Genomic DNA, 27,156 nt, shown 5'->3' on the forward strand with positions numbered 1-27,156 from the left:
GAAGTGGCTGACATCCATTTCTCGTAAAAAACAAAATCTGTCAATACAAACCTCCACTCTGTGGAGGCCCATATGATCCTATCAGGATCGGACATGGTCAAAAAAAAATAATTCAAAAACACACCATTTATTCCATGATTTTATGACACCCAATAAAAGTTACAACCGTTTATAAATTTGAAATTGTTCTCTAGTAATGTTGCTTGTGTTGACTTATTCCTACGCTAAAGCGCCGGCTAGACGCTCATGCTTTACCGCAAGCTTACCTGCGCAAACCGGTTTGTATCGGGAAGCCCGTGTGTATGGACGGGAAAACCGTAGCTCGCGCAAACCGAAGTGTTCCGTATGTTTTGCAAAAATTATACCGCGCAGACAAGTCGCTACCGTCTAGCCGGCACTTTAACAGGTACGAGCAGGTCGTAGCACGATATATTATATCAATATTGTGCACACAGGAAGGGTAACTGGACCCCCCCCCCAATATACTATGTAACATCACCATTTTTTTACACTAGGTATATTAAGGCACTACTAATTCCCCTACAAAGTTTTATGCTATGATTTTTTTAAAACAGCGTATTTTATTACCACATTTTTATAAGCTCGTATTCTTGTTTGTGCAGTACTAATTTTTTCTTGTGTGTCCAGTACATTTTTTTTCTTGTTTGTTCAAGATTTGTATTGGACGATTGAAGATTTTTAACTAACTTCCTGACTAGCTAGACTTTTGAAACTTTTAGAATATAACAGAACACGACGATAATCCATTCTTTTAATACTTTTAGCCATTTTTAACCAGAATTGAATTCATTTTCAGTTAATTCTGTTTTGTATGGAAAGTTATTATTGTTGGTTGCTAAGGGGGTCATAGCAACTAAATTATTAATATATACGTGCGTTACTATGGAAATCAATATGAAATGTCAAAATGACATTTCAGTATTCTATATGTATTCAGTATTTCCTATCAAGTACAATAAAAAGTTTTTATTAATACATAGAATTGTCAAGTTTATATGACTCAACAGAAAATTTAAAAACGTGGTAAGTACATTAAAAGTTCTTTTTATCTTAATCTAATATTAATTATTATTATTTTATCTGACTATACCCCGTATCGATGTTCTGTGTTTGCTTTCTTTTATACATAATTTATTTAAATAAAATAATATACCTAAGTATAAAAGTATATCAGAAAAATATTTTGCCTTTGGTTATTCGCAAACAACCGACAAGAAATATAATCCCGATAAATCAAAGTTATTCCGTTTCCTATCGCCATTCGGAGACCTCCGACCTTCCTCTTCAGCCACGTATCTTTCGTTTTCGGGTCGTTTCGCGCCTTTTGGTTCTATTTTAGCGGCTTCCACGCCTTGGTCTGCGGTCTGGACTTGTTCCACAAGAAATTAATTTATCAGGCAAATGCATATTTAACTTTGCCATGTAAATTAAAGCAGATTTCAATATTAAATGTCTGCGGTATATTCCAGGCGTAGAAAAGCAGAAAGTTTTAGTTTTTTTTTTACGAGACTTATACGTTGTTGGATAAAGGCTTGATGGTATTACTTTCGCTCTTCCAATTAACCACACATTCGTCAAAGTTAATCCGTTATTCTTTATTTACTTATTATTTTTAATATGTATATACATTATATGTACCTAATATTGAAGTACAATAACAATGGCCGTATCAATATCCATTGCAAGAAACCTTGTTCTACTGCCTCCACAGAGTGGAGGTGTTTGTATTCTCAGATATCTGTTTTTACGAGAAATGGATATCAGCCACTTGATCAACCTATTAGCTCCATACTCTGGCTTTACACTAATTGAAAAACAATAATTATTATGTTTATTTGCCAAACCTGTGACTCGAACCTGGGACGACCCACGTCGCTATAGGCTGACGCTTTATCCGCGTGGCCATCACTGTTGTAATTATACGGCAGTGTTACCAAGTCTATTGATTCATTTGTAGTTTACAACACAATTTTGTGCATTGAATATCAATTTGCTAGGGTTGCATTGAGATAAATACGACTCGCTAGCCTAAAACAAGCTTTTTTCTACAATAACCCAATCGCTATTTAGATTATCATCAGATAAAATCTATCCACTGCTGGATGTAGGCTTCTCCACTCCTATTCCACTTCTCACGGTCCTGTGCGTTGCGTTGTCACGTACTTCCGCAGAACTTAACCATTTCGTCGATCCAGCTGCCTCTAGGTCTACCTTGCGGACGTTTTTTACATCTTGGGTACCACTGGATGACTAGAATTGTCCACCGATTGTCCCTTCTTCGAGCTATATGTCCAGTCCAGAACAAAGTTTTCCAATATTTTTTCGCTCACTGCCACCTCTCCAGAGATAATATATATTTTCAGTGCCCCTCTTCCTATCAAATTTTTCTATAAAACGCATCCCCTAATCCTAATGATAAAATTGCACGTGTATTTTTTTTAATTTCAAAAACTAGTTTAGAAACAAAATGTCATAGAATGCAACCACCTATTACATTTTATAATGAATCGATTGCCTCAAAGAAAATTGCCACTGTCTTGTCTTACACACCCATTGAAAATAGGATAAAATAAATTATATTTATATGAACTATTTTACTCGAAATGGTCCATACTAAGTTATAAAATATTTACTATTCCTACCGAAACATCCAGTGTATGAGTGTGGACGATCGTGTCAAGTAATTTATCTTGTCTCGAAGCTTTTTTAGTCCGAGTACTTTTTCGACTCCTCCAAATTGTTTTAGATGGTAGTTTTTATTGGGCTGTGCAGTACATTTTTCCTGGGTTTTATATTTATTATCCGGTGACCCGCGTCGCTTTTTGACATACGTTTCGCAGGAAAAACGCTCGGGGAGGCGAGCTTGTACGTGAAACGTTGATACATCGCTACTTAAAGCAAAGCGAATTGCTCCGCGTGGCTGCTACTGTGGCGAAACAATGAAAGCGTAATGTGAAAGCTTTTTCGTCGATTTTGTTCATCGCATTTGAAATAAATCGCTCGAGAAATCATAACGGTCGGCCTTCGCTATGATAGAAACGACATTTCATTTACGTCATCAGCTGTTCTTTCTTTCTATCGATTTTCTTATACTGCAGGTCACAGAATTTGTTTAACATAATTTAATTTTAAATAGCTAAGGATAAAATACTACTCTCGCACATACCTACCTAAGTGTGATATAAACCCTTCCGTTATTTTGCTATGTTACTCAAGAGAGTGAAACTGTTCATGACACTGAGAAAAATAAATATTTTACACCAGTTGATTCTTCTTTTTATGAAATACAACGTAACGTAGGTAATCAAAGAACTCGTAGATACATCCTAGCTAGATATTAATTTTATTATTACCAGTGTGTAAAAATTCGTTTAATATGTTTGAATTTATCTTTTTATAAATTTAATTAACAACATTATTGAATATATTGGGAACACCGCAGAAATATATATATATTAGAAAATGTGCAGACTAAGCTTTACCCCACGATGGCCGCGCAGCTTCATTGTCGGCCTAGAGCGTCGTCCCACGTTCGAATCCTGGCTCTGGCGAGTACACATATTGTTTTTCAATTTGCGTATGAGTCAGAGTATGGACCTATAGCTTGAGCAAATGGCTAACATCCATCTCTCGTAAAAACAAAATCTGTTAATACAAACCTCCACTTTGTAGGGGTACATTTATGATCCTATTAGGATTGGATATGATCGGAGAAAAAATAAATTTAGAAATATCTTGACGTCGACTCGGAATAAAGGTATGTACATTTCCACTATTATTAGATAGGCACCTTGATTCAATCAACAAAATCCGGTAGCCAATATTAACGAAGTTTGAGGACCACTTCAGTTGCATAAATATTAATTAATTTTGTCGTAATTACGTAGGGTTCAGGTGGCTAAATTGGTAAAGCGCATTGGCCGGAACCCAACTTATCCTATCCAGATTTTTTCTAATAAGTTTGTATGTTTTGGGGTGTTCCAAAATATCTATATTTTTTTTAAATAAAAAATTACTAGCAAGTGCAAAGACGTCAAATCTAACATTTGGATAAATCCGTGCGCCATCTATGAAATCAAAGTTATTAATATTATTAAGTAGGTAACTACGTTAATTTTAATTACAAAAGATGGTCGCTATTTTTGACGGAATTTAGAACATTTCAGATGCGTAATTATTAGAAAATATCTAGGTACCTACTACTCACCCGGGAAGTGAAAAATGGGCGTTCGGTTTTTTAAATATGAACTGAGGCTTTTCCAAGATATGTATTTTCAATAAAGAATGAATTTCTTAGGATTCCTCACATTACTTATAATATATTTTTCTATCAGTCTATTTTACTCATGTATACGTATCTGCTTCTTTTGATATATTATCATATTTTATATGTAGGTATGCCTTATCTCATTCTGTTTCTATAATTTCCTTATTTTTCTTTGTATATTTACATATCATATATTGAAAACGTATTAAATTTATACACAGATATTATGCTTTGTTATTGGAAAAAAATATTGAACGATAACGTATTTTGATTCTACTATATTATATTTCGTGGAATACATACGATCGATTAATAATAAATCGACGTTAGAAATAATAATTGTACCCACATCAGAATAGAATCGGCTAAATGGCGCCTGATTACTTTTGCAAAATTGAAAAGTGTTTCATAACAACGTGTTACGCTTGACCTTTTCGCCGCTTTGTCCCGGTTACAAGAGATTCGCGATTTTAATTTTCCCAAATTGGAAAACAATGTTTTCAACAATATTAATTATTTAATTAATTAATGAGTCCGGCGCGACGGAATTTCCTCTGTCGGAGCTTTTCTCACAACGTGGACGTCGTTATATACATATATTGTTAGAATTTTATTAGTTTATTACCATCAGCGAGCAGCGCCGGGGCGCGTGGTAATTCGAAGTAATGTTCATAATATTTTATCGTATAAAACAAAGCTTAGTTAGACGTGAACTTTTCATATGGGTTTAACGTTATAAATCCAAGACTTATGATACTTTTTTTCATGTTAAAATAAATCGCCGAGACTGAACGCTGTGCGCCAAAAAGGAGTGATTTTATATTTAATGCAGATATATTAATATAGCACAAGTGAAGCAAAGCAAGATAATATATTGGTCACATTATTTTGAGAAATGCAAACAGTTTACTCTAAGAGTTAACAATTGGTTCAAGAATTAAGTTGTCGGGCACATATTTTCGCAATGGAACTCTCATACTTTTTAGATAATGGAATCAATCTCCGTACAATTTTACGAATAACTACGTATTTATCTTATGTTCGAGGAAATACTAAATATTAGTTAATAATAAGCAAAGAAAATTGCGCCGTAGGCTGCTTTTTTCATTGTTTGAAACCGGAACGATTAAGAAAATATTACATAATAATTTTCACGATTTGAAGAGAAATAAAATTAAATCACTGCTCTCTTAAAAGGGCAACGTGCATAAATGACATCACATAGGTGGTTAGATGTAAATTGTGCGTAAAACATTTCACCGTGGCACAGTACGCCGTGAGCTTTATTATTTTAACGTTAATTCAATTTTCATAGCTGATTTTGACAAAATTCATGAATTCAAGAATAAACAATCTTGATTAATGAACACTAACCTAACCTAACCTAATAAATAATCCAGTATATCGGCTATTTTCAAAATTTGTTTGCTGCTGGCTTCCTGTGAAATGTAAACCGACAAAACCCGTGTTTTACGTAGACATGAATTTTATGTCAGTAGTCAGTACTATACGACCCAAGAGGTTGGACGGTCTTTAATATACGGCCATGTATATCCGATACAGCATTTCACGGTGAAGTGTGATACGGCAAACTGCATACGTGCAAGTTTCCGGACACACGCATGGGTGTATGTATTAACCCTCTCCCCCACCCTTGTCCATTTCGATGCCAAAATAATATTTTTACTTTTAATAAGTATTTTATTTTCAGAAATAAAAAATAATTTGATAGCTTTACCCCATACCCACCAATGATCAAATGATATCACCCCCAGGGCGTGACGTATCATATATCGACGACCCTCCAAGCAATAATGTTCACGGAAATCATACGTTGTTCACAAATTTCACTGCAAATTACACCATCTAATAGGCGAGCGGGCAGAATGAATTTTCTTGGTAGTGAATGAAGAAAATTCCCCTGAAACGCATTAATGTTTAGTGACTCTCGTTGTTGAGGGACCGAGATCGAGACCTCTGTGTTTGGGGATGACCAGGAGGAGAGATGAGAAGTCAAGATTTGGTGTTTCTCCGATGGATGGAGGAGCGAGTTTTATTTGCACTGTAAACAGTCGGTACAAGAGTATGTTACAATAATTATGATATGATACTGTTCCGAGGTCCGAGCTGTGCGGAGCGGGTTTGGGTCGAAATCCCGAAGGCCGGAATCCCGAATGCTGAAATCCCGAATGGCCGAAATCCCGAATGCTGAAATCCCGAAGAAATAAAAAAATACAAACAGTAATAATTGCGCAATCCATGTATCGTGAATTGCGCAAATTTTACAACAGAGACGAAAAATGGGTTTTGTCTCTCTTGTAAAATTTGCGCAATTCAAGATAAGTGTTAAGACTGTTAATATTAAGGATAAGTTATTACTGTTTGTGTTTTTTTTTATTTTTCGGGATTTCGGCCTTCGGGGTTCCGGCCATTCGGGATTTCGGCCATTCGAGATTTCAGCATTAGGGCTTTCGGCATTCGGGATTTAGGCTTTCGGGATTTCGGCCATTCGGGATTTCAGCATTCGTGTTTTCGGCCTTCGGGATTTCGTCCGGCACCCGTGCGGAGCGACTTACACGAAGCTTACTGATCGGACCGAGATTAAGATTGATAGATTCTAATAGGTATTTAGACTGACTGATTCAACAGTCACCCGCTAATTATGTAGATGTATATTCGGTAAATTGATAAAGTCATTATTGATGAAGTTTGCAATTGAGAAATCGGCTGGCCCCTGCATTATTGCACTTCGAACGTTTCGATCCCATCGAATAATGTCACGCGTATAGAATATGCTGACAGTAGATGCGACGATTGTGCGATAGTTTAAATGACTTGCCAATTCTTACACTGTCGAAATAATGCAGACAAGGCCCGAAGTCTTTGACCGCTACAAATGAATGATATTTATGATTTGATAATAGTGTGGGTAGGTTTCTATATGTTCAATATCTACTTTTTATGAACTATGAAGTCGTGTTGTTCTTGCTCTAATACTTTTAACTGTTGTAAACGTGTAAACTTTGCGCGGTCTTTCGATATATTTGAACGTACCACACATTGCTCCAGAATTTTGCCAAATGACTTATGTTTACACTATTCCCGAATGGAATCGGAATAGGTCTCCCATTAAAATTCTTGGCACGCCGCGGCCACTAAAACTCATAATGTTGCCGAACGGTTATTGTCTGGTTGCTTTCAATGTATCCCCCGTGCGACTTTATCGCTTATTACATTCGGCGATTAAACTTCGAAAACCTATGATTAACTTGACGTATATGTCGCTGATGTGCCGTAAACTTCTCAGGAAATGATCGAACTTACATTGATGTGATGGCACAAACGAGATTGGCATTTAAATTATAGCAAGGCGCTGCCATTTACACTCTCTTAGTTTATAGTCAACTTTGACTGATTCATTTAATTTATTTGACTGGTAATTTTCGTGTATCGTATCAAACAGTATTATAAGATTGTAAGTATTATATTATAAGTAGTATGTTAAAATATTAAAACATACTAGTATGCCACGAGCATTGGCGTACTATTAAATTAGCATAGTGTGAAAATTAAAATGACATAAAAAAAATTTAATCCGCCAGAATCATCTCAGAAAAGTTATATTGTTTTCTAATGATGACTATCTAATGTAACGGCTCGAAATGGACCGGAGCGCACCGGAGCGCCGTTCCTGTTCCTGAAATCGGTAAAATTATCGCTCCGTCTCGTGGAAAAAATAATTTGACCGTCTGAGCTGGATAGGCCATGTAATAGAAAATCTAGCATACTTATTTTTATGAAATACACAAAAAATTGATAACTATGTCTTCTAACTATGCTAACTATGTATTGTTCTTCAGAAAACCAACGTGCGCTCCGGTTCGTAAACTTTTCCATTTCGAGCGCTGTAAGGGCTAATTTGCAAATTGTTTTCGTTTGACTGTAATTTTTTTCGTCATCTTAAAAAAATACATATTTTATGCACTTGAAACTGAACTCTTCCTACGTTGCAATAAGGTCAATTCTTATAGATTTCTCCAGCGCATCTATTCTGTACACCTGGCGGCTATCGACGGTAATTTCTCATATTTATGTATTGAGGCGGTTAATTGTTAGTCCTACAAACTTATCTGAAGAACGGTCAAAAATGGAATTACGAACTACCATATGGACGCCATTTTGAAAACGTCATTCGAATGTCAGATTTTGTCCAGTTGCGAGTCTTGATTGGGTAGTTCTCGACTGTGGCTCCCCCATCGATTCTTCAGATAAGTTTGTGGGTCTGTACAATCGTTTGAACCATAGAGGTATGAACTGTCAAAAAGTGCTATATTTTAACAGCGCCTCTCTTGGCATTGTTAACTTTTAGAGCGAGATATACCGTTTTGACAGTTTAGACGGCTAACTTATTGTAACAATTATAATAGCTCACTGCATAAATATGATAAACTACCATATGTGTAGAATAGATGCGCAGATGTCTATAACCTTTTCTGGAAAAAGTATCCATTTTTGTCTTCGTAAAAATATATTGTATGGAATGGCGTATGTTGTAGGTATAGTATGTATCCAATGGTCGCGAGCGATTGGGAAGTGTGGCACTGGATGTCATTCTATTTCGTCTACAATCATGTTATCAAAATAATATTTTCTTTTCCTTTTCACAAATTTGTTCTACCTACTCGTATGCAAGCAAAAGTCACATTCGGCGCAATTTTCTGGGGTTTTCGGGATTGTCTAAAAAAATGTAGTTTGGACAGTCCATGTTATATAATTTTTCTCGCTTTAATCAAAACAACGGTCCACAAAACTACGCTTTGCTACTTCGGATGATTAGATTAGATTATGTCTTTACTTATTACTGATAATGAAGTATAATGTGGCTCGAAGATTTCCATTGCAAATTAAATAAGTTTTAATTGAAATAACTCACATGGGTGAATCTTCTTCCGGCGAGGCTTTGTTTCTGGCGTCTGCGAAAACTTTTCACATACTTGATCGCTTGATTTGTATTTTGAATTTTGCGAGCTTGCATGAATATTTCACAAAGGCCATCATCACATCTTGGACATACAACAGAAACAGGTCAAGTACGTACGCCCTTAATATTTATTTGCTTTTTGGGAGGCGCGGACCAGTGCAAGGGGAGGCGCGAAAAATTGAACAATGTAACTACTACAGTATCTGTTTGTCGATGAACAAGATATGAATTTGGAATGACTACTTAGGTACTATTGAAAAGGAAAAATTGATAGAATTGTCATGCGATACTTCATCGAAACAAACAGTTAGTAGCACTCTCCTCAATAACACCTAGATTTGATAAAATTTGTCCAAATGAACAAGGACAGCCATCGCATTAAAAACAAATTATTTTTAAAATCAATATAATATTATACTTATAATGCCTACACCCTTATTATTCTGTAAATATTTTTTTCTTTCTTCATTTTTTTGGATTAATAATTTTATCATTTAAAACGTGTCTTATGTTATTTTATGAAATTGGATGGTGGCGAGGCGCCAAGATTAGATTTTTTTTGAAGGAGGGGTGTAGTAATATAAAGCTTGGAAACCACTGGCTTAATGAATGCCTATCCAAACTGAGACCATTCCTCTCAGTCCTGTGAATTACATTGCCACTTACTACGTGCGCAGAAATTAACTTTTTTTTTTACTTCCTTTCTTCCATAATATGTCTCAGATGCTCTCCATTTATAGGAATTTCTTTATCATTCCAATCAAACTGCCTGAATCTTCAAGAGTAGCTTTAAATAGTTTGAGTGAGATTGTATCACCTTGTCGGGTGCCTTTGCTAATATGAAATCTGCGCGAAGTCTTATGCAAATTGATGAAGAATTTTCATAAAATATGGTCTTTATAATGATTGATTCAATTTTATTGTCGCTATTTTACGATAATTATTAAATCTAGCCATTGTAATTTGTGTCCAAGTTCTGAAGCCAAATACACAATGAAATAATAAGTAATATCCAGCATCATGATTCGCCATAGCATTAGAGGTGGACGATCCTATATAATATGCCAAAGAAGACACATTTCGACTATTAAGCTCAAAAAACAATTAACTTAATTTGACATTATCGAGTAGGTATATGAAAACTAAATTTTGATTAATCCTGATGCCGTCTATGAATTAAGTTAATATCAATTCCAACGTTCCCTCTAATTTTTCTATTGTGTGTGCGGATCATCAACGCATCTGAGCAGTGGGCCATCATCCGGTGCGGTAAATTTACACCCCACCCCCGATTTTCATTAAAACTTATATTTTTAAGGTATTTATAAATTTCAGTGATTTTATATAATATTACCACAAACAACGATAATTTATAATAATGTTTATAAAATATATTAACTACTCATAGGTAGTCATTGACAAACCTTCCGCCTTCGCCTTCCGAGAAATGAGTCAAAGAATTGTAGGTACATGTGATGATTTCGTGCATTCGAGCAAAACTAAAATCTGGCAAAGTAAACTTTCTTTTACAATATTTTTGTGTGAGGACTGTGCGGGGGATGGAAACATGTGTGCGGACACATTTTGGTAGGTGTGCGCGCGCACACCTTACAGGGTACATTAATCAATTCTAATATTTTGGTTTCAATAACAAATATTTAGCCATTATTGAAAATTGAAAATATCTCTGATAGTTTACCTAGTTATTAGGTAATCATCTGCAAGGTTGGTACTTCGATCGCTAAGTGGTAAGAATAAGTTTCGACGCAAGCGAAAGACGTATGTTTGAATCCTGTTCGATCCTAGCCATTTCTAGTCCTTTTGTGTGTTTGAGGCTTATTAAATCCTACTTATTACATTTATTTAGTTATAACTAGTTCCTGTGATAACATCCTTATCTGTTATCTTTGAACTTTGAAAAATATCACGTTTATCTATAAATATTTGTTTACATAATTTTATAACACATTGTGACATAATCGAGGATGGTAAACCAAAAGGGCGTAAGTGACATTTGTACTAAAATTTTATATTTGTTGGTTTAGATTAGTTAGAATGTCATCGTCGGCGTCCAAAAAGTACGCCGGCATTAGAGTCTCCTTGACGAAGTTACAATTATTTTTTCGTAAAGTAGTTAGTGAAAAAATATATGACGAAACCGATAACTTCAAGAACGAAACGATTCTTATTTCAAACTGGTGATTGTCCGCATGAAATACGGAAATATAAAAACATATATGTTTACTAAACAAATACAATGATTCGATTTTAATGTAATTCATCTAATTATATTTAGACAGTGGTTGAATCTAGGCGCGCGCTCCTCTACACCTATCCATGCATCAGTCCACCATTGCCATTTGACTAATTTAATTACTCGTGATGAATCAATTAATGAAGTCTTCTTATCTTGTGCATGTTTCATCAATTTTGGTTTTAGTATTTTTTTGTTGTAACTTTAAAAATAACCAGACAAGTAAACAAAAATTTAAATATAACCATTATCAATGCTTAGGTATCATGGAAATTGTCAACACAGTGATCAGAATGCAAATATTTCGAAATATGTACAAATTACAGATATACCTACACTTCGATTTTATTTGTTTGTGAATATACCTACTTATATTATAGAATTGCTCTCTTGTAAAGTTGCAAATTGTCACTTACGTCTTTGCGGTAGTCTTTCTATACCATAGATAGAATATATTGTATTGTTTTCTTGTAAAGTTGCAAATTGTCATTTACGCCTTTTTGGTTGTATTTATAGATTATAATATATATATAATATCATATATATTGTTCTCTTGTAAAGTTGTAAATTGTCACGTACGTTTTTTGAATTGTCTATATAGATATAATAAATACATAAAGCAAGTTATATGATGCGATAACGACTACATTGTGGATTGTGGAATGGCATTCGCATTGTACATTTTCCTCGTTCGGTTTGTGCGTAAAAGGTTTTTCCTGTCGTTATGTTATAATAATATAATAAGTAAATATTCATCTTTAGTTAGACATCATTGTCCCTGTTTCTATGGAAAGTATTTACCACGCAACACAAAAGTTAATTATATAAATATTAACTGGTTGGGAGTTTTTTCCTACGACCTAAATTGTACACATACATAATATTTATCGATTACTATTCTTAACCTTCCTCTTACTGCGCTTATTAATTCTGTTGCGTTCGGTACCCTCACATTGTGCTACCACATTAGTTTTGGCAACATGTAGGCAGTTACTTACAAATTTATAAATGTTGTGTATTATTGGTTCATTGAACGAAAAAATAAGTTTCATTAAATAATATTAGCAAAATTAAGGACGTTTAATTAAACTAAAATTTAGAGAGATCCTACATCAATGACCCAAAATTAAATAATACCTTATATCAAATCATAAAAAGAACCCGTCGATATGAATACCTACCAATATAGATTGTTAGCTATTTATTTCGATAAAGCTGATGTATTTTACGTGAGTTTCAATGGTATTCTCTTAAAATAGTTTTTTTTTCATTTTTTAAAATAACGAAACTTTAATACAATTCAGTGTATGGGTTAAGAAGCGTGAGCGAAATGCATATACGCGACCAAGCAAGTGAGTGCAGTGCGCATGAGAGAAATGCAACATGAGTATTCTATCAATGTTTTCGCGCAACGAAAACCCAAACTATCTCGCATGAAAATGTATGTGCGTTATAGGGAGACAGTTTATTGTTAGCTGTCTATACTTTTTTTGCAGACAGTGGGCGTGTGTGATGTGCTGTGTTGCGCTGCGTTACTGACAGATGGATAAGTCATGAAAACATGTACAAAAAAGTACTTACTTAATAAAAATTGGAAATTATAATAATCGATCGTATCATATCTCAAAATCACAATTTTAGTCTTTGATTCATTTTCTGATTCCACGTAGGTACCTACTAGGTAGAATATATGCTTCATAACTTTGCACTCCGGCTCTAGGATGAAAATTATGTAATACCTATATTCTAAAAATACTCTTTTAGCATGAATACATGCTTTTGTCTTGACCTCCCGGGCGGATTCGTTACGAAAAATCGCACAGGCGTAACGAAAAATCTAGTCACAAAAGTAGCGCGGCCGCGAAAAGCGCTTCGAGAATGACGTGTAAGCCCGCGCCCCGCAGTTTATTTTATTTTCTTTCGAATTTGGACAACCGGCATTCAGAGAATCGGTAAGCAAAGCATGTTCCATGTTTAATAATTTTAGCCGTCAGGGTTTAATTTTCCAAATTTATATAGCATTCTTTTTAAATGCATGTATACCTAATCTAGGTACCTATGCAGCAACTTGTTATTTTTACTACTAAACACTACATTAGATATTATAAACATCTTCATTTCTCATGTTACTTAATAAGACATAATATCACAACATTTTCGCAACTTAAAAAGAAATAAATTTTCTCTTTTTTAAGTTGTTTTTCTGCTGTAAGTTTTAACTGAGATTTTTCTCCCCAGGGCTTTGCCAGACGTACCTACCTACCTACGTAATGCCTCGGGTAGTTAAAACTTATGAGCATGAACGAAATTGAAATGGCTGACAAATTCGCTTTACAAAATTCTCTCTTTTTCTTCTTCGAGTTAATATTTGTAAATTTTCCGGTTTTTATTTTTTAATAAACAACATAGGTCAGAGCCACCTTCTGATATGATTCCTATCGTACTTGATTACATTGGTAGGTACGTATAGTTTTTATTAACTTGTAAAATCGTTGATTTTCGCATCTTTCCTAAACACTGTTGAAATCTGGACTTTCTAAGAATCCGATAGGAAACAAATTCACTCATTCCAGATGAGGCGTGCTGAAGACGGACGCTCCGCATTTCATGGACGCCCTGACTAGGTTATCAGATCAGCGTCAGACCTCTCACGATGGATAGCTATTGTTGGTAATGTCGTTAACTTAGTAATTAGACAAGGTTACTGTTGCTACTGAGAGGAGCGGAGTACACATGATATGAGGGACGATAACTGAGACGATAGTGTATAACAAGCATAGTGAACCAAGTCCATTCTGGTTATTTTTGAGTAAGCTAGGTTCAAACATAATATTTGAGTATTTCTTATTCTGTAAGAATTATAGGAAAAATTATGTTTCCAGCTCCGAAAGTGGTTGTGGCTCCCACTCCTCACCTGACTTATTATTTCAGGGCAACGCGTGCACGCCGCAGTTTCGCGTGATGTGAGAGACGCAGTTTTTTTATGATTCGTCAACCTGAAATGATAGTATACGATAAGCCGGATAAGCCATTGTGCCAGCTCGGGAACTGTTCGTGAATCCAACTTGCTATTTAAAAAGCACCGCGTGTGTGCATTACATTACGCACGATGTCTCCAAATCTATGTCAAATAGGTACCTACCTTTTATTAAATTTTATTTGATAGTAGGTATCATTTTTTCCCGACGGAATCCCATGGCCGAGGACCGTTTCCCGGATGAAGAAACCGCATATCTCATACTATCCATACGAAACCCAGGCGTGCGTCCGGTGCCCTTGAAGTATCGAGTTACGGAGGTGATGGGTGGGAGCTACAACTACTTTTCGTGTATACTATAGTTGATGGGAGACGAATCACAAAATAAACTGCGTTATTCATATTATATAGGCACTCAACTACCCGTAGCACCCAGTCTATGTGTTCGGTGCTGATACCACACTACAGATTGTCACCTCAATACTACAACTAGATAACTTTATTTTCACTGTTTTTGAGATAACTATTGAATATGATTCTGCATGTCCTCTTCTACAAAATGATAAAACTAGATAGGCAAGGCAGAAGTTAATGGGAACTGTATTAATTTTGTGTTTGAATATATTAGATAACTTTAAAATCATAAATGCATTAAATAAATAAAATAATTAATATATGTACTAATTATCTACAATATTTTTTCATACAATTGAACATTATTTAATTGTTCCCAATTAGACAAGCACGATTTTCCATTTTTTTTTTTAATAATAATTATATCCTAGATTTATGTTAATTAAATAATGTTTAAATTTCATTTTACCAACAATGACAAAATCTTGAGTTATCTAGTTGTAATATTGAGGTGACGAAATGCATATTATATACATTTTACAATTTGGTTTATTTTGAATTTTCGAATTGAAAAAACATAACTGACACTATTCTTCTAAACATTACGTCATGTTTCTTGCGAAATTCAGCGTAAAAGCGCCAGGTAATAAATAGGTTTTAAAAAAATGTTGGAAGGTTGTAATTCAATGACTTGATACCTTCTGGGTAGCGGCTAGGGATTCCAATCCCGAGCTATTCTCAATACATATGAATCCTGGGATTGATAAACATAATCCCGGGATTTCGGGATTGATTTTTTTATCAATTTTTATGGAAAATAAAATAAAAGCGAAAATATAACAGAAAAAATACTTTTAATAAAAAATAACTACATTAGAAATAAACTGAGTTTGAATGAAGTTTGATTTATACCCATGTGTAGGTTGCCGATTCATTTTATTTTTTCACATAAATTATTAAAAATGAGAAAGATTGGAAAAAAACAATGCTTCGCACTTTTAACAAAGTAATTCCACCATGATATCATACGTTTTACGGCAGTTTCATATTTGGCTGACTAATTAGATTTATGAAGCGGAAAGGCCATAAGTACGCCATGATTATTTGCTTTACTATTTTAAATCTCGCTAATCCATTCATTATGTTTTTACTATCAGAAACAGCAATCTCATATTAAATTCACATTATTATTTATATTACAATAATATTTACTCCATTAAACTTGTGTATTTCCAAGATTGAACGTATACAATATTAACAATAAATGTCTTAAATAGTATAAATTATACTAGATTTATTTTTGACCGATTTTATCAATGTTATTTGTAAATATAAAAATTTTATATTAACAATGGAAAAAAAATGCCAATCCCGGGACCAGTCCTGGGATCCCGGGATTGTCGAATTGTAATCCCGAAATCCCGGGATCAGAATTTTGGCTTGGGATTGGATTCCCTAGTAGCGGCATATTGGAGTAAGCCTATCTTCCGCATAATATAATAAATAATGATATACCCACGCTCTTTCATTCGATACTTAGTATCAGATTAGAACAGTTTTCGTCGAAATTGTTTGCGTATATAAATCATCTTTAGAAGAATCATTATTGACGTGATTGATTAGACTTTAAATAAGCTGCATATTATTTTATCAGTTTATCACATTACCTGAATGATAAATTTAAGAGTTCCGCAAAGTGATCGATACAATACTATTACTGACGTCAGTTATGTTATGACTTATGATGATATTCGTATACATATTAATGACTATATTATGTAAGTAGTTAATAATAGAATTAAAATCGTACTTACCGATAGAATGAACAAGATAATAACATATTGAACATACATAACTTGAAAACACCTCAGATATATACCTACTAAAAATCACATTTGAAAAAAATACGACTCCCGACGGGATTTGAATACGTATATCCACTGGTATCGGGCCAATATGCTATGATTTAATAAATATTTCATATAAGACCTACTAGTTTTAATTATCGTAATTAGGTAGGACGGCCGTTGCTTAATTTGTCAAAGCATATCGGCGCAATACCAGTTGATATACGGGCTTAAATCCCGTCGAGTTTTTCAAATGTGATTTTTTCTAGTAGATACCTACATATTATATATCTCAGGTGTTTTCAAGGTATGTAGGTATGTTCAATATATGGAATGTTTCATTCGCAAATCTATGTTGCAACACAAATTAGTTTTTTACTTTAACTAAATGATCGACGTTCGGCCTTTTGCATAGTAATAAGTAGGTACTTATTTTGATAAGTCGGCTTACGTAGATACTATTTGATTTTCGGACCTAGTAGAAAATAATGACGGGAACAGATTGGGAACACGCCTATATAATAATATAATATATTCAAGTATCTTCTCAAACTACCATTTATAAACTCATTTATTGTGTTAACTGTCAATATATGGTGGATCTGCATTGTATTATTGATTAATATTGATAAAACGCAATTTTTTGTACTTATTCCTCTTATTTATTTAATAAATTTGGACCGGTTCGTCCGCCTCAAAGGGTTTAATTGAATTTTAAACTAACCAACACCATCTGTAAAGTGTAGTTTTATTTCAATGAAAACAAATACGTACGACTGACAAACTTTAATGCGCACTATTTTTGCCGGATCTTAACAGCCTACATCCATCCTTCGCCACTGAGACCCACAAGGTATTAGAATTTAGGTAGGTGGGTACATGGTTATGCTTCATTGGTTGTGTGTTAATTAATTAATAATTATTTCGTCGGAAGGTAAACTTTATCCCCAAACCCATATCTAAAGTGTACTCAAAGTATTATGCCAATATAGGATGAAACATTAAACCGTAATATGTCAAATAAGATTAACCACTAATAGTATATTATAACAGGTATTTATATCATGTACTTACGTATGATACTTTGTAAATAATAAATGGGGTAATGTAGGTCTGTGATAAATATGGCTTTAAGCCGAACACTAAACAGATCAAATACACGGGTGTGAGCAAGTTCCTTATAAATAATTACAAGATAAAAATAACTTTTTAAACGATCAAAAAAAATTATAATTTATAGAAATAATACTGAAATGTCATTTTGACATTTCATATTGATTTCCATAGTAACGCACGTATATATTAATAATTTAGTTGCTAGGACCCCAGACTCCTAGCAACCAATAATAGTGGATTGGATTACGTATTTCTTCCGAAATAACTTTTCATACAAAACAGAATTAACTGAAAATGAATTCAATTCTACTTAAAGATGGCTAAAAGTATTTAAAAAATGCATTGGCATCGTGTTCTGATATATTCTAAGTTTCAAATGTCTAGCTAGTCGGGAAGTTAGTTAAAAATCGAATGCAAGATTTGTACTGGATAAACAACCACCGGACAAATAAGAATACGACCTAATAAAAACGTTGTAATATAGGCTTACCATAATATTTTTATTTCCACACCAGAATAAAATAAAATAAAATAATTTAAAAAAAATAAATGTGACATGATGTGACGCCATCTATAAAAGGCGATAATTTTAGCTAAATATATATAGCTACTCTATACTTATATACAGGGACCTCAGAAATAATGGGAACTGAAATACCTAATGGGTAAGGAGTAGCGGGTAACCAATCTCGAGTAAGGAAGAATTCTGGATAAACTTAACCACGTGTCAAGAAGACGTTATACATCGAATACTGACAACTGCTCTCGGTTCATGCATTGACGCTCATTTAATATTGGTGTATTACATACACTATTGCACGTGCATAATGCGTGTTTCGTTTTCGTATGACACTCACACATTCAAATGCATGAAATTATGCATCAAAATGTAGCGTACCTATTGAATTATAGCCTATCGGAATTTTATTTATTATCTGATCTGTGCTTATATAGTTTTTTTTAATACAGTGGTTAGCTTTTCGGGTTCTTGCATATAGATCAAATGTCTACTATAACATAATAAACCGATACAAAATGACAATCCTGGTCAAATCGGAACGTATCGTAAGCCTTTCTATATATGAAAGACCGTGCGAAGTAGAATGAGTGACCGCCGTGTTGAAATGAAATGTCAGGTCTTTTACAAGACTGAAAAGAGTAATGGCTATAGATAGCCTAAATCTGGTAATTGGAATGAGAATAGTAAGACGCTGTGTTTTGGTCCCCTATAGTACTGAGTGTAGTCGTGGACCGGCACACCAGAGATAACAATCAAAACATTTGAAGCTTTTAAAATGTGTGTAAATCATGTTCTGACTGGAATGATACAGTTACAAAAGTCGAGGTAATATCGATGATGAAAAAGCCTAGTATACTTTAGCCTCAGGATACGACAATTACTAATTAATACCCCGTTTACACGTAAATGGATTTACTGCTGACAAAACGTATTATCGAGGCCATAACAAGAAAATGTACGTGTAAACATGTATTAATTATCCTGCGGTTGTTTATTAATATCTGCGCCTGCGCAGTAGAACGACAGTGGCGAACCTGCCGGTGAAAAACGAACTACACCGCCTAGACTCATTTTGAGATTAACCGATTTTTACGACCTGTCAAATAAATAGTACTATAAAATGACAACATCGCGTCTCGCTCACTCTTGAAGAATGAGATTGGAGAGACAGTCAGGACTTTTACATGTAAACAGTTATTGTCACGATAGTTTAAAATATACATTATTGCTGCCAGTGTACAGGCGCTATAATTATTGTATTGTGCAATAGAATATTTCCGATACAATAGGACGCTGTCAGTAAGAGGGAATGGAAATTTCCAACTGATCTAAACGCAACAATCGCAGATGTATAACATAAAAAGAAGAAGAATTCCTACTTAAATATTTCCATTGAATTAAATTCTACAAATTGGTTTTTTGTGCCATTACAATAATTATATTGGTTAGATTAGGTTGGTATGACAAAGCAACCACGTATTCAATACTCGTTTCCCATGCTTCATTCTCCCCCTTGTAGCGTGCGACTAACAGTAGAAAGCATTCAATAAAAGGCTGTAACATAATCACGTAGCGTTTACCAAATGCATTTCCCTCGTATAACGGCTCTCTACTGTTTCTTAACTGCATAGCAATGACCTGGGGGGAGTTGGCATTTGTATGCATTTTCCATTAAGCTCCGGTAGCGCTACGCCGCCAGAGAACTTTTGATTACGTCATCGCTTCTACGGCACGCGTAGAGCCTGCTTCTACGATCGCACTTCGCGAATCTCTCGCTTATATATATGCAAATGAATAAGTTAATTAATTACATATGGGTATTCGATCAAACTTATTTATTTTGTGTAGGTATCGCATTTGCATACATGATATATCTACCTATGAGAGTATGAGACTGTTTTTTAAACGAATTTATTATTTTAGACAAGCGGTTTCGTTTTATTTACCGTCTGTCGTATCCGGTAGTGTACGTACGCATTTGGCCAGAACCTGATGACCGTATAGCATTGAGATCAAATTGATGTTTAAATAAAACTCATAAATAAATACGCAAATGGAATAGTACACAACTAATAGCATCTGTACATGTGCATTGATTTACTGATAGCAATAGTGCGTATTTTAAACTACCGTGACAATAACTGTTTCTCACCATTTCATTCGCTTATTTAAGCGCTTGGCCCCAGTGGTCGGGCGGGCAGTGGGACGGCAGCGGTGTGTACAACTCAAACCCCAATATATTATTATTATTATTAATATATTATTATAGTGATATTCCCAAGAAAAAGACACTCTCTACGAACATTTCACACACGGTTATGCGTTTAGGTTGCGCACGCCGCTGCCGCGCCGCCGCCCGCCCGACCACTGCGTTCTATTACAGAGTGAGCGAGACGCGATGTTGTCATTTTATGGTAGGAACTATTTCGTACTATTTGACAGGTAGTGAAAATCGGTCAACCTGAAAATTCGTTCGTCGTTAGTTTTTTTGCCGGCAGGTTCGCCACTATCGTTCAACTGCGCAGGCGCAGATCGAAAAAGGCATGAACATTCAGAAGCTTCCAAACGTTTTCGATTCATGCATGCAATCTTGCCAACTGAAGGATAATACATGTTTACCCTTACATTCTCTTGTTATGGCCGCAATATTACGTACTGTCAACAGTAAATCGAAAGTCGTACCTACATATCAAATATCTGATAATAATGACGTTGTTAATATCAAATTAATATTATTTTCGTGTTTTTTTTTGTCATCACGCGTACCTATGACGTATTTCCTCGTCAAAGACAATAGGTACTAATTAAAAATATAAAACTATTATTATAATTACTTTTTCGTAATCGTCTCTACTTGTTTTAATAACTCGAGATAATAATTACACTTTTTATAATAGGTATGTAAAAATATGTAGATAGATGCCTCTGAATATTGGCCTTCGCTTCCTTCCTGTTTGAGGCCTTTTAATACTCGTTCGACTTGAGACATCAAACGAGAAAATATGCGTTTGACAGGCCACATCATTTTCAAATCGATTGGAAAACAATTTTCAAGCCATGTAAACTTGTCAAATCATTTAGGGGATTTTTTACATGTTGAATTTTCTTTATCCCACATTTTAGCCTATTGGTGCGATGTTTCTACATGAAATGCAATTTGTCTTTTTTTTTAATTTCATAGTTACACAATATCCTTATTTTCTATGACAGACGCATAATATGTTTATTATGGGAAACAATAATTACTTAATACTTATTTCAATTATTAATAACCATGTCCTTGCTTTTTCGTACAAGGTGGTTGATAGTAATTTTGAACAATCACAAACGCCCAGGCTTTGAGGAAATCTCATAAATAATTGTGTCCTCACCGGGTCGAACCCAGAGCTCCTGGATGGGAGGTATGCGATTAATGCGATCGTTGAAATTGTATCTCGTCAACCAGCCTCAAAATTCGCGGTTGAGTATTCGTTAATGCCAACCTCATGTCATTTTGTCATTTAATCTGTTTCTTGTTTTGGTTTTCGAATGAAAAAGTGTTGAGAATTCACTCTCGCAAAGATAATATGTAGAAGCAAATCGTAGTAAAACTTGAAAGGCAAACATGATAACATTTGGATATGAATGATACATAGTACACCGGAATTGATTCAAAACTGATTCAGAATTATTACTATCGACCGAGGGTACTTGTTGGAATTTGAATTTAAATTCTAATGTATTTAAGTTTTGCACTATCCCATTTGAGTCGTTTTTTGCGACCCGGGTTTTACAAACACTTCAACTAGGTATTCATAACTTGTATGTTACATTTTTTATTGTGATACTTGACTTAATAGGTTAAGTGATAAAGTTTTTACCTACTTTATTGTATTCATTTGTTATGTAAGTTAGAATTAACTGTATTCGTTGTCAGTGTGTATTTGCCTTTTGGTGAGTACACAATATAGTGCCTGAAGATGCCGAAAGGCGAAACCCGGTCCCAAAAAACGGCTCAAATGGAATAGTACAAAGATAAATAGGTTCATTCCCAACATTAACTCAAAATGCTTGCTGTTTGAGCCTTGTCATGCTAGGGGTGCAATTTGGTTAAAAATCAAAATTTTTTATCTTTTCTATCTCAGCCGGGGCGACCCCACATAAAACCCTTGACGAGACCCTACTTGGGGTCGCGACCCATAAGTTGGGAACATATTTACATATTTATAGTTAAACGACGACTATTTTTTTTTTTGATTATTTTGAGTTGAAAGTGAAATTTAACTAGTTACTAAATTACTATTTTCTTTTGTTTCAGAATCGCTCCAACGTGCTCTGACACCATTCATCCCAGGAAATTCAGGTATGTCAATAATAAACAAATGTTATTGCTTTCATTAATAAATACACAAAAAAAAACAAAGAAGTCAAAACACCCAAGTGAAACATAAAACAATTGCATCAAAATAAGTGGGGGGAGACTGCAATAGAAGACGATGACTTCCATTCATGTCTAGTGTTTATTAACCCGGAATACCGCACATTTTCGTGATTCCATAATCCCGTGAATGAAAATGTTTGAATACCGTGATTTCAGGATTATGTTGTTTTTCAATAATGATCAGTTTCTAAATAAAAAAATATAATATCTCTGATCGAAATATTATAAATTTACAATTTTAGTTTGTGATAAAAATAAGGATTGTGAGTTGTTTTAAGATCATTCGAAAAATCTTATACAACAAACCCTTATGCATACATATATATTTTTTATATCAATTCCATATCGACTTAGGGCGTAACCCTCGATTTTTCGAAGTGTGCTTTTATTAGATATTAACAATGTATAATCATCATACACCCAATGTCTGTGCCTATTGTTTTTTTTTTTTTTTTTAAATATTAAACCAAAATCATTCAAATAACGTTTTTTGCCCCCGCTGTAAAATTTGCTCTGTGAGGGTTACACCATTTATTATAGTCTCGCATCTAAACAATCATAGGATATAGCAATGGACTATTAGAAAATGTAAGCTGATCATTAAGGATAGGTAGGCGCTGCAACTGTGCTCTATTTATCTCTAATATTCTTGGTAGAATAATAATTTATAATCATCCGTATGACTGTGAAGTTGCACCTTTTTCAATGTCAACTGTATGATTTTCATTCAATAAATAGTTCGCAAATGTTCATTTATCTTTCTCCCGTCTTTGGGATGAAAAGGTGCTCTGAAATTCTAATATTTAATTTCCTCATAGTTTTCTCCACGATATCTAATGATATATTATGTAGAGTTAGGGTATTGACGATGTATACGTATATTGAATCTATTATTAGTGATTAGGTATCTAATGATCTATTAATTAGGTTTTTTTTACAAACACTGCAATTATTCATAATTTGTTTGTTATAATTTTCATTGTGGTCCTTGACTTAATGTTAATGGGTAGCTGATAAAGTTTTTACCTACTTTATTGTATTTTATTATATTATGTTAGATTAGAATGTATTTACCATTAGTGAGTGCGCATAGTGCTTGAATATACCGAAAGGCGAAACCCAGGCCGTAAAAAACGATTCAAATGGAATAGTCATAAAAACTTAAATCCATTAAAAATTTCTGTCTTTTTCACGTATCATTAAATCGCTAGAGAAAAGCAAAATCATGTTTCAAAAATCGGATGAAATGTTTTATCCTGTACAATTGTACATCAAGGCGTATGTTTTGTGCAGGTGAGCAGCGGTGGTGGCGGAGGGGGCAGTGGCGGGTGTGGTGGGGGCGCCCGCCGGCAGCCCGGACATGGACGACGCCAGCAGCAAGCGGCAGGCCACGAGGGTCTTCAAGAAGAGCTCGCCCAATGGGAAGGTATAATAATAATTCATCACTAATTTACCATAACATAATTCTCTTTGTAATCAGCATGTAGACGTCCACGGCTGAACACATCCCACTCCGTTTCGTTCCACTGCATCCGGGCTTGTGTTTTCCGCATCAAACTGTGTCCAGTGGCTCGTACTATGTCATCTGTCTATCTAGTTGGGAGTTTTCCAAGGCCTACTATAGTCAATATAAACTGTGAACTTAGATTGTAGTGCTAGTTTTTGCTCATACTTAGAATGCAATATGGTAAACTGTGTGTAGTAAATGATGGTGGTTACATATTGACATAAATGGTAATACGTCAATTAATTTAAACGAAATATACAATCGAAAATTTTAATTTATCGTTACCACATCACATTTTGAAGACAATCTATAACTTGTACTACCGTTGTAATTCACAATGCAGTGTCGCAGTCTGACTATAGTCAGCCTTGGGAGTTTTCCAATACAATACAATACATCAATGTACCATTTGGGGCATTCATTCTTGGACTTTTCTTCATTGTTTATCCTTCTACTGATAATGCCGGCCCACTAACACAGTTTTGCAATCCAATGGACCATGGATGTGATTTTTTTCGTCGATTTTCATTTCTGATTTATTTTGATATCCTTAAATTTGTGTACCAGGTCAGGGTCCATATTCCGATCCGCGTGCCATCGCGGGGAGCACACATTTTCTAATTTCCTAATTTGTGGTAGATCAGCGTACAAGTCATCTTTTAGGTTTCTGAAAACAGCCCTAATACGGTTCTAATTTCTCTTTTTTTTCAGATCACGGTCTACCTAGGGAAACGAGACTTCGTGGATCACATTACACATGTAGACCCTATAGGTAAGTTAATTTTATTATCAATCAATTCTCGTCTATGTCCAACTAATAGAATTTCAATTTATTTAGTTTAACATGTTATCATGTAAACGTAAATTACCCTATTCACTCTCCTAAGTGATCATTGCATAAGTAAAATCACTACTTCAGCCAAATACAGATCTCTTTTAGGTGTAGGGAACCGGTGGCTTTCTAGGCCATTAACTGTGGCCTTTTGAATGAATACAAATTTCCATATTTTTAAAAGCCACAGTTGGTTTGTATCAATACAGACTGAAATAAAGAAGTCTCAAATTTCTACTGTATGTATTTCAACTTATATGGGGCCCAAATAATTATCATTATCAAGCTTATTATCAACTCAGATCAATGAAATTGTTAAGTTGGTCCTCGAATCTTCAAGAATGGGAGTGTATAATTATTTAATCTATTTTTATTTAACATACATAATTTTGAAAACACGCAAGAAAAAATCTTTTTGAAAAAATGACAAATTCGACACCCTGCAGGAATCGAACCTGCATCTCTCGGATATCGCGCCTACGCGGAAAGCGCTTCAGTGAATATTAAAAAAGCCATTACTTAAAATTTGTCGCAATTAAGTTGACTCCTTTAGCAGAGTGGTCTATGTGCGTAGGCGCGATACCCGAGAGATGCAGGTTGATTGTGAATTATTCGTTGAATAAAAATATCTTCTTATTCTTCTTTCTCGGCAATACATCCCGGGGCGGGATTTGGCGTCCTCTACAATTGTCCTCCACACGCTCCTTTCCCTGGCTGCTCCTCTCCAGTCTCCAGCCCTCCCCATCTTTCTCCAGTTCTCTTCGATACAGACAGCCCACCTCTTCTTTGGTCTGCCCCTAGACTGTTTCCACTGTGGGATCCATTTGGTCATGATTTTTGGCGTCCTGTGCTCAGGCATTATCTCAACGTGTCCAGCCCACCTTAGTCTTTGGGATCGACAGAATTTCACCACCGTTTCATGTTTTATTAACTCTTCTAGCTCGTGGTTCATTTTTATCCTGTAACTTCCATTTTCCGATGTGGGCCCGAAAATTCTCCTTAGGATCTTTCTTTCGAATATGGCCAGTTTATGTTCTTCCCTTTGAGTGAGGCACCATGTCTCACAGCCAATAGGTAGCTACTGGTCGAATAACTGTTTTGTAGATAAGCAGTTTGCTATTCTTGCTTAGGATTTTCGAACTCAGTAGACCCTTACAGGCGTAAAAGCACTTATTAGCAGCTATGAGTCGTATGTTCACCTCTTCTGTTGTTTTATTGAGTGTGTTTAGGTTAGAGCCCAGGTACGTGAAGCTCTGAACCTCTTCCCATACCTGCTGCTCCACACAGATATTTCGAGGTGGACCCTGCTCTCGCGTGGATACCATGTATTTTGTTTTGCAGGCATTTATTTCTAATCCAAGCTTTTCCGCTTCCTTTTTCAATGTTGTGGCATGGTCGATCAGTCTTTGTTTGGGTCGGCTAGTTATGACTATGTCGTCAGCATAGGCGCACATCTGGGATGTGTTAGAGTTAACACAACCCCTTATGTCAACCTTACGGGCTATGGCCTCGAGAACCAGGTTGAACATCATGGTGGAGAGTGCGTCACCCTGCCTTACACCAGACTCAATCACAATATGGTCCGTTAGCTCATTTTGTATGTTTATGACGGCCTTTGACTCAGTTAGGGAGATATGTATCAGTCTTCTAAGCTTTGAGGGGATTCCTAGTAATTTTAGTGCATGCAACATTTTTTCTCTGTTGATACTGTGAAAAGCTTGTTTGAAGTCGATGTAGACATGATACAAAATCATATTATACTCATACGCCTTTTCCATAGTTTGCCGCATCAGGTGAATATGATCAATGGTGGATCGATTGGGGCGGAATCCGCACTGGTATTCTCCCAAGATACTCGCCGTATACCTTAGTAATCTTGCATATAGAATACTGGAAAAAACTTTGTACGCTGTGTTAAGGAGAGTGATACCTCTGTAGTTCTCACATTTAGTCTTATCCCCCTTTTTAAGTATAGGTACTATAATACCCATCTTCCATTCTTCGGGGAGTGTTTCCTTTTTCCATATATTGAGAATTAATTAGTACAGATATTCTTCCAG

The 27,156-nt window shown here is 35.0% G+C and overlaps 1 protein-coding gene across 5 annotated transcripts in view; it reads left to right on the top strand.

The window, feature by feature from the left end:
- The window catches only part of krz (beta-arrestin protein kurtz), a 393,216-nt gene that overhangs the window by 348,634 nt on the left and 17,426 nt on the right, over positions 1-27,156 (top strand). For all 5 annotated transcript variants that reach the window (XM_085946994.1, XM_085946996.1, XM_085946998.1 and 2 more), the window contains 3 exons: positions 22,635-22,679; positions 24,051-24,183; positions 24,976-25,036. In XM_085946994.1, coding sequence (XP_085803120.1) covers positions 24,118-24,183; positions 24,976-25,036 — 127 coding nt within the window. In that variant the 5' untranslated portion in view covers positions 22,635-22,679; positions 24,051-24,117. The remainder of the gene's footprint in view (positions 1-22,634; positions 22,680-24,050; positions 24,184-24,975; positions 25,037-27,156) is intronic.

Source organism: Rhyacophila brunnea, unplaced genomic scaffold, assembly GCF_057557595.1.
Source record: "Rhyacophila brunnea isolate RB1 unplaced genomic scaffold, BYU_Rbru_1.0 scaffold_2, whole genome shotgun sequence".
NCBI lineage: Eukaryota > Metazoa > Arthropoda > Insecta > Trichoptera > Rhyacophilidae > Rhyacophila > Rhyacophila brunnea.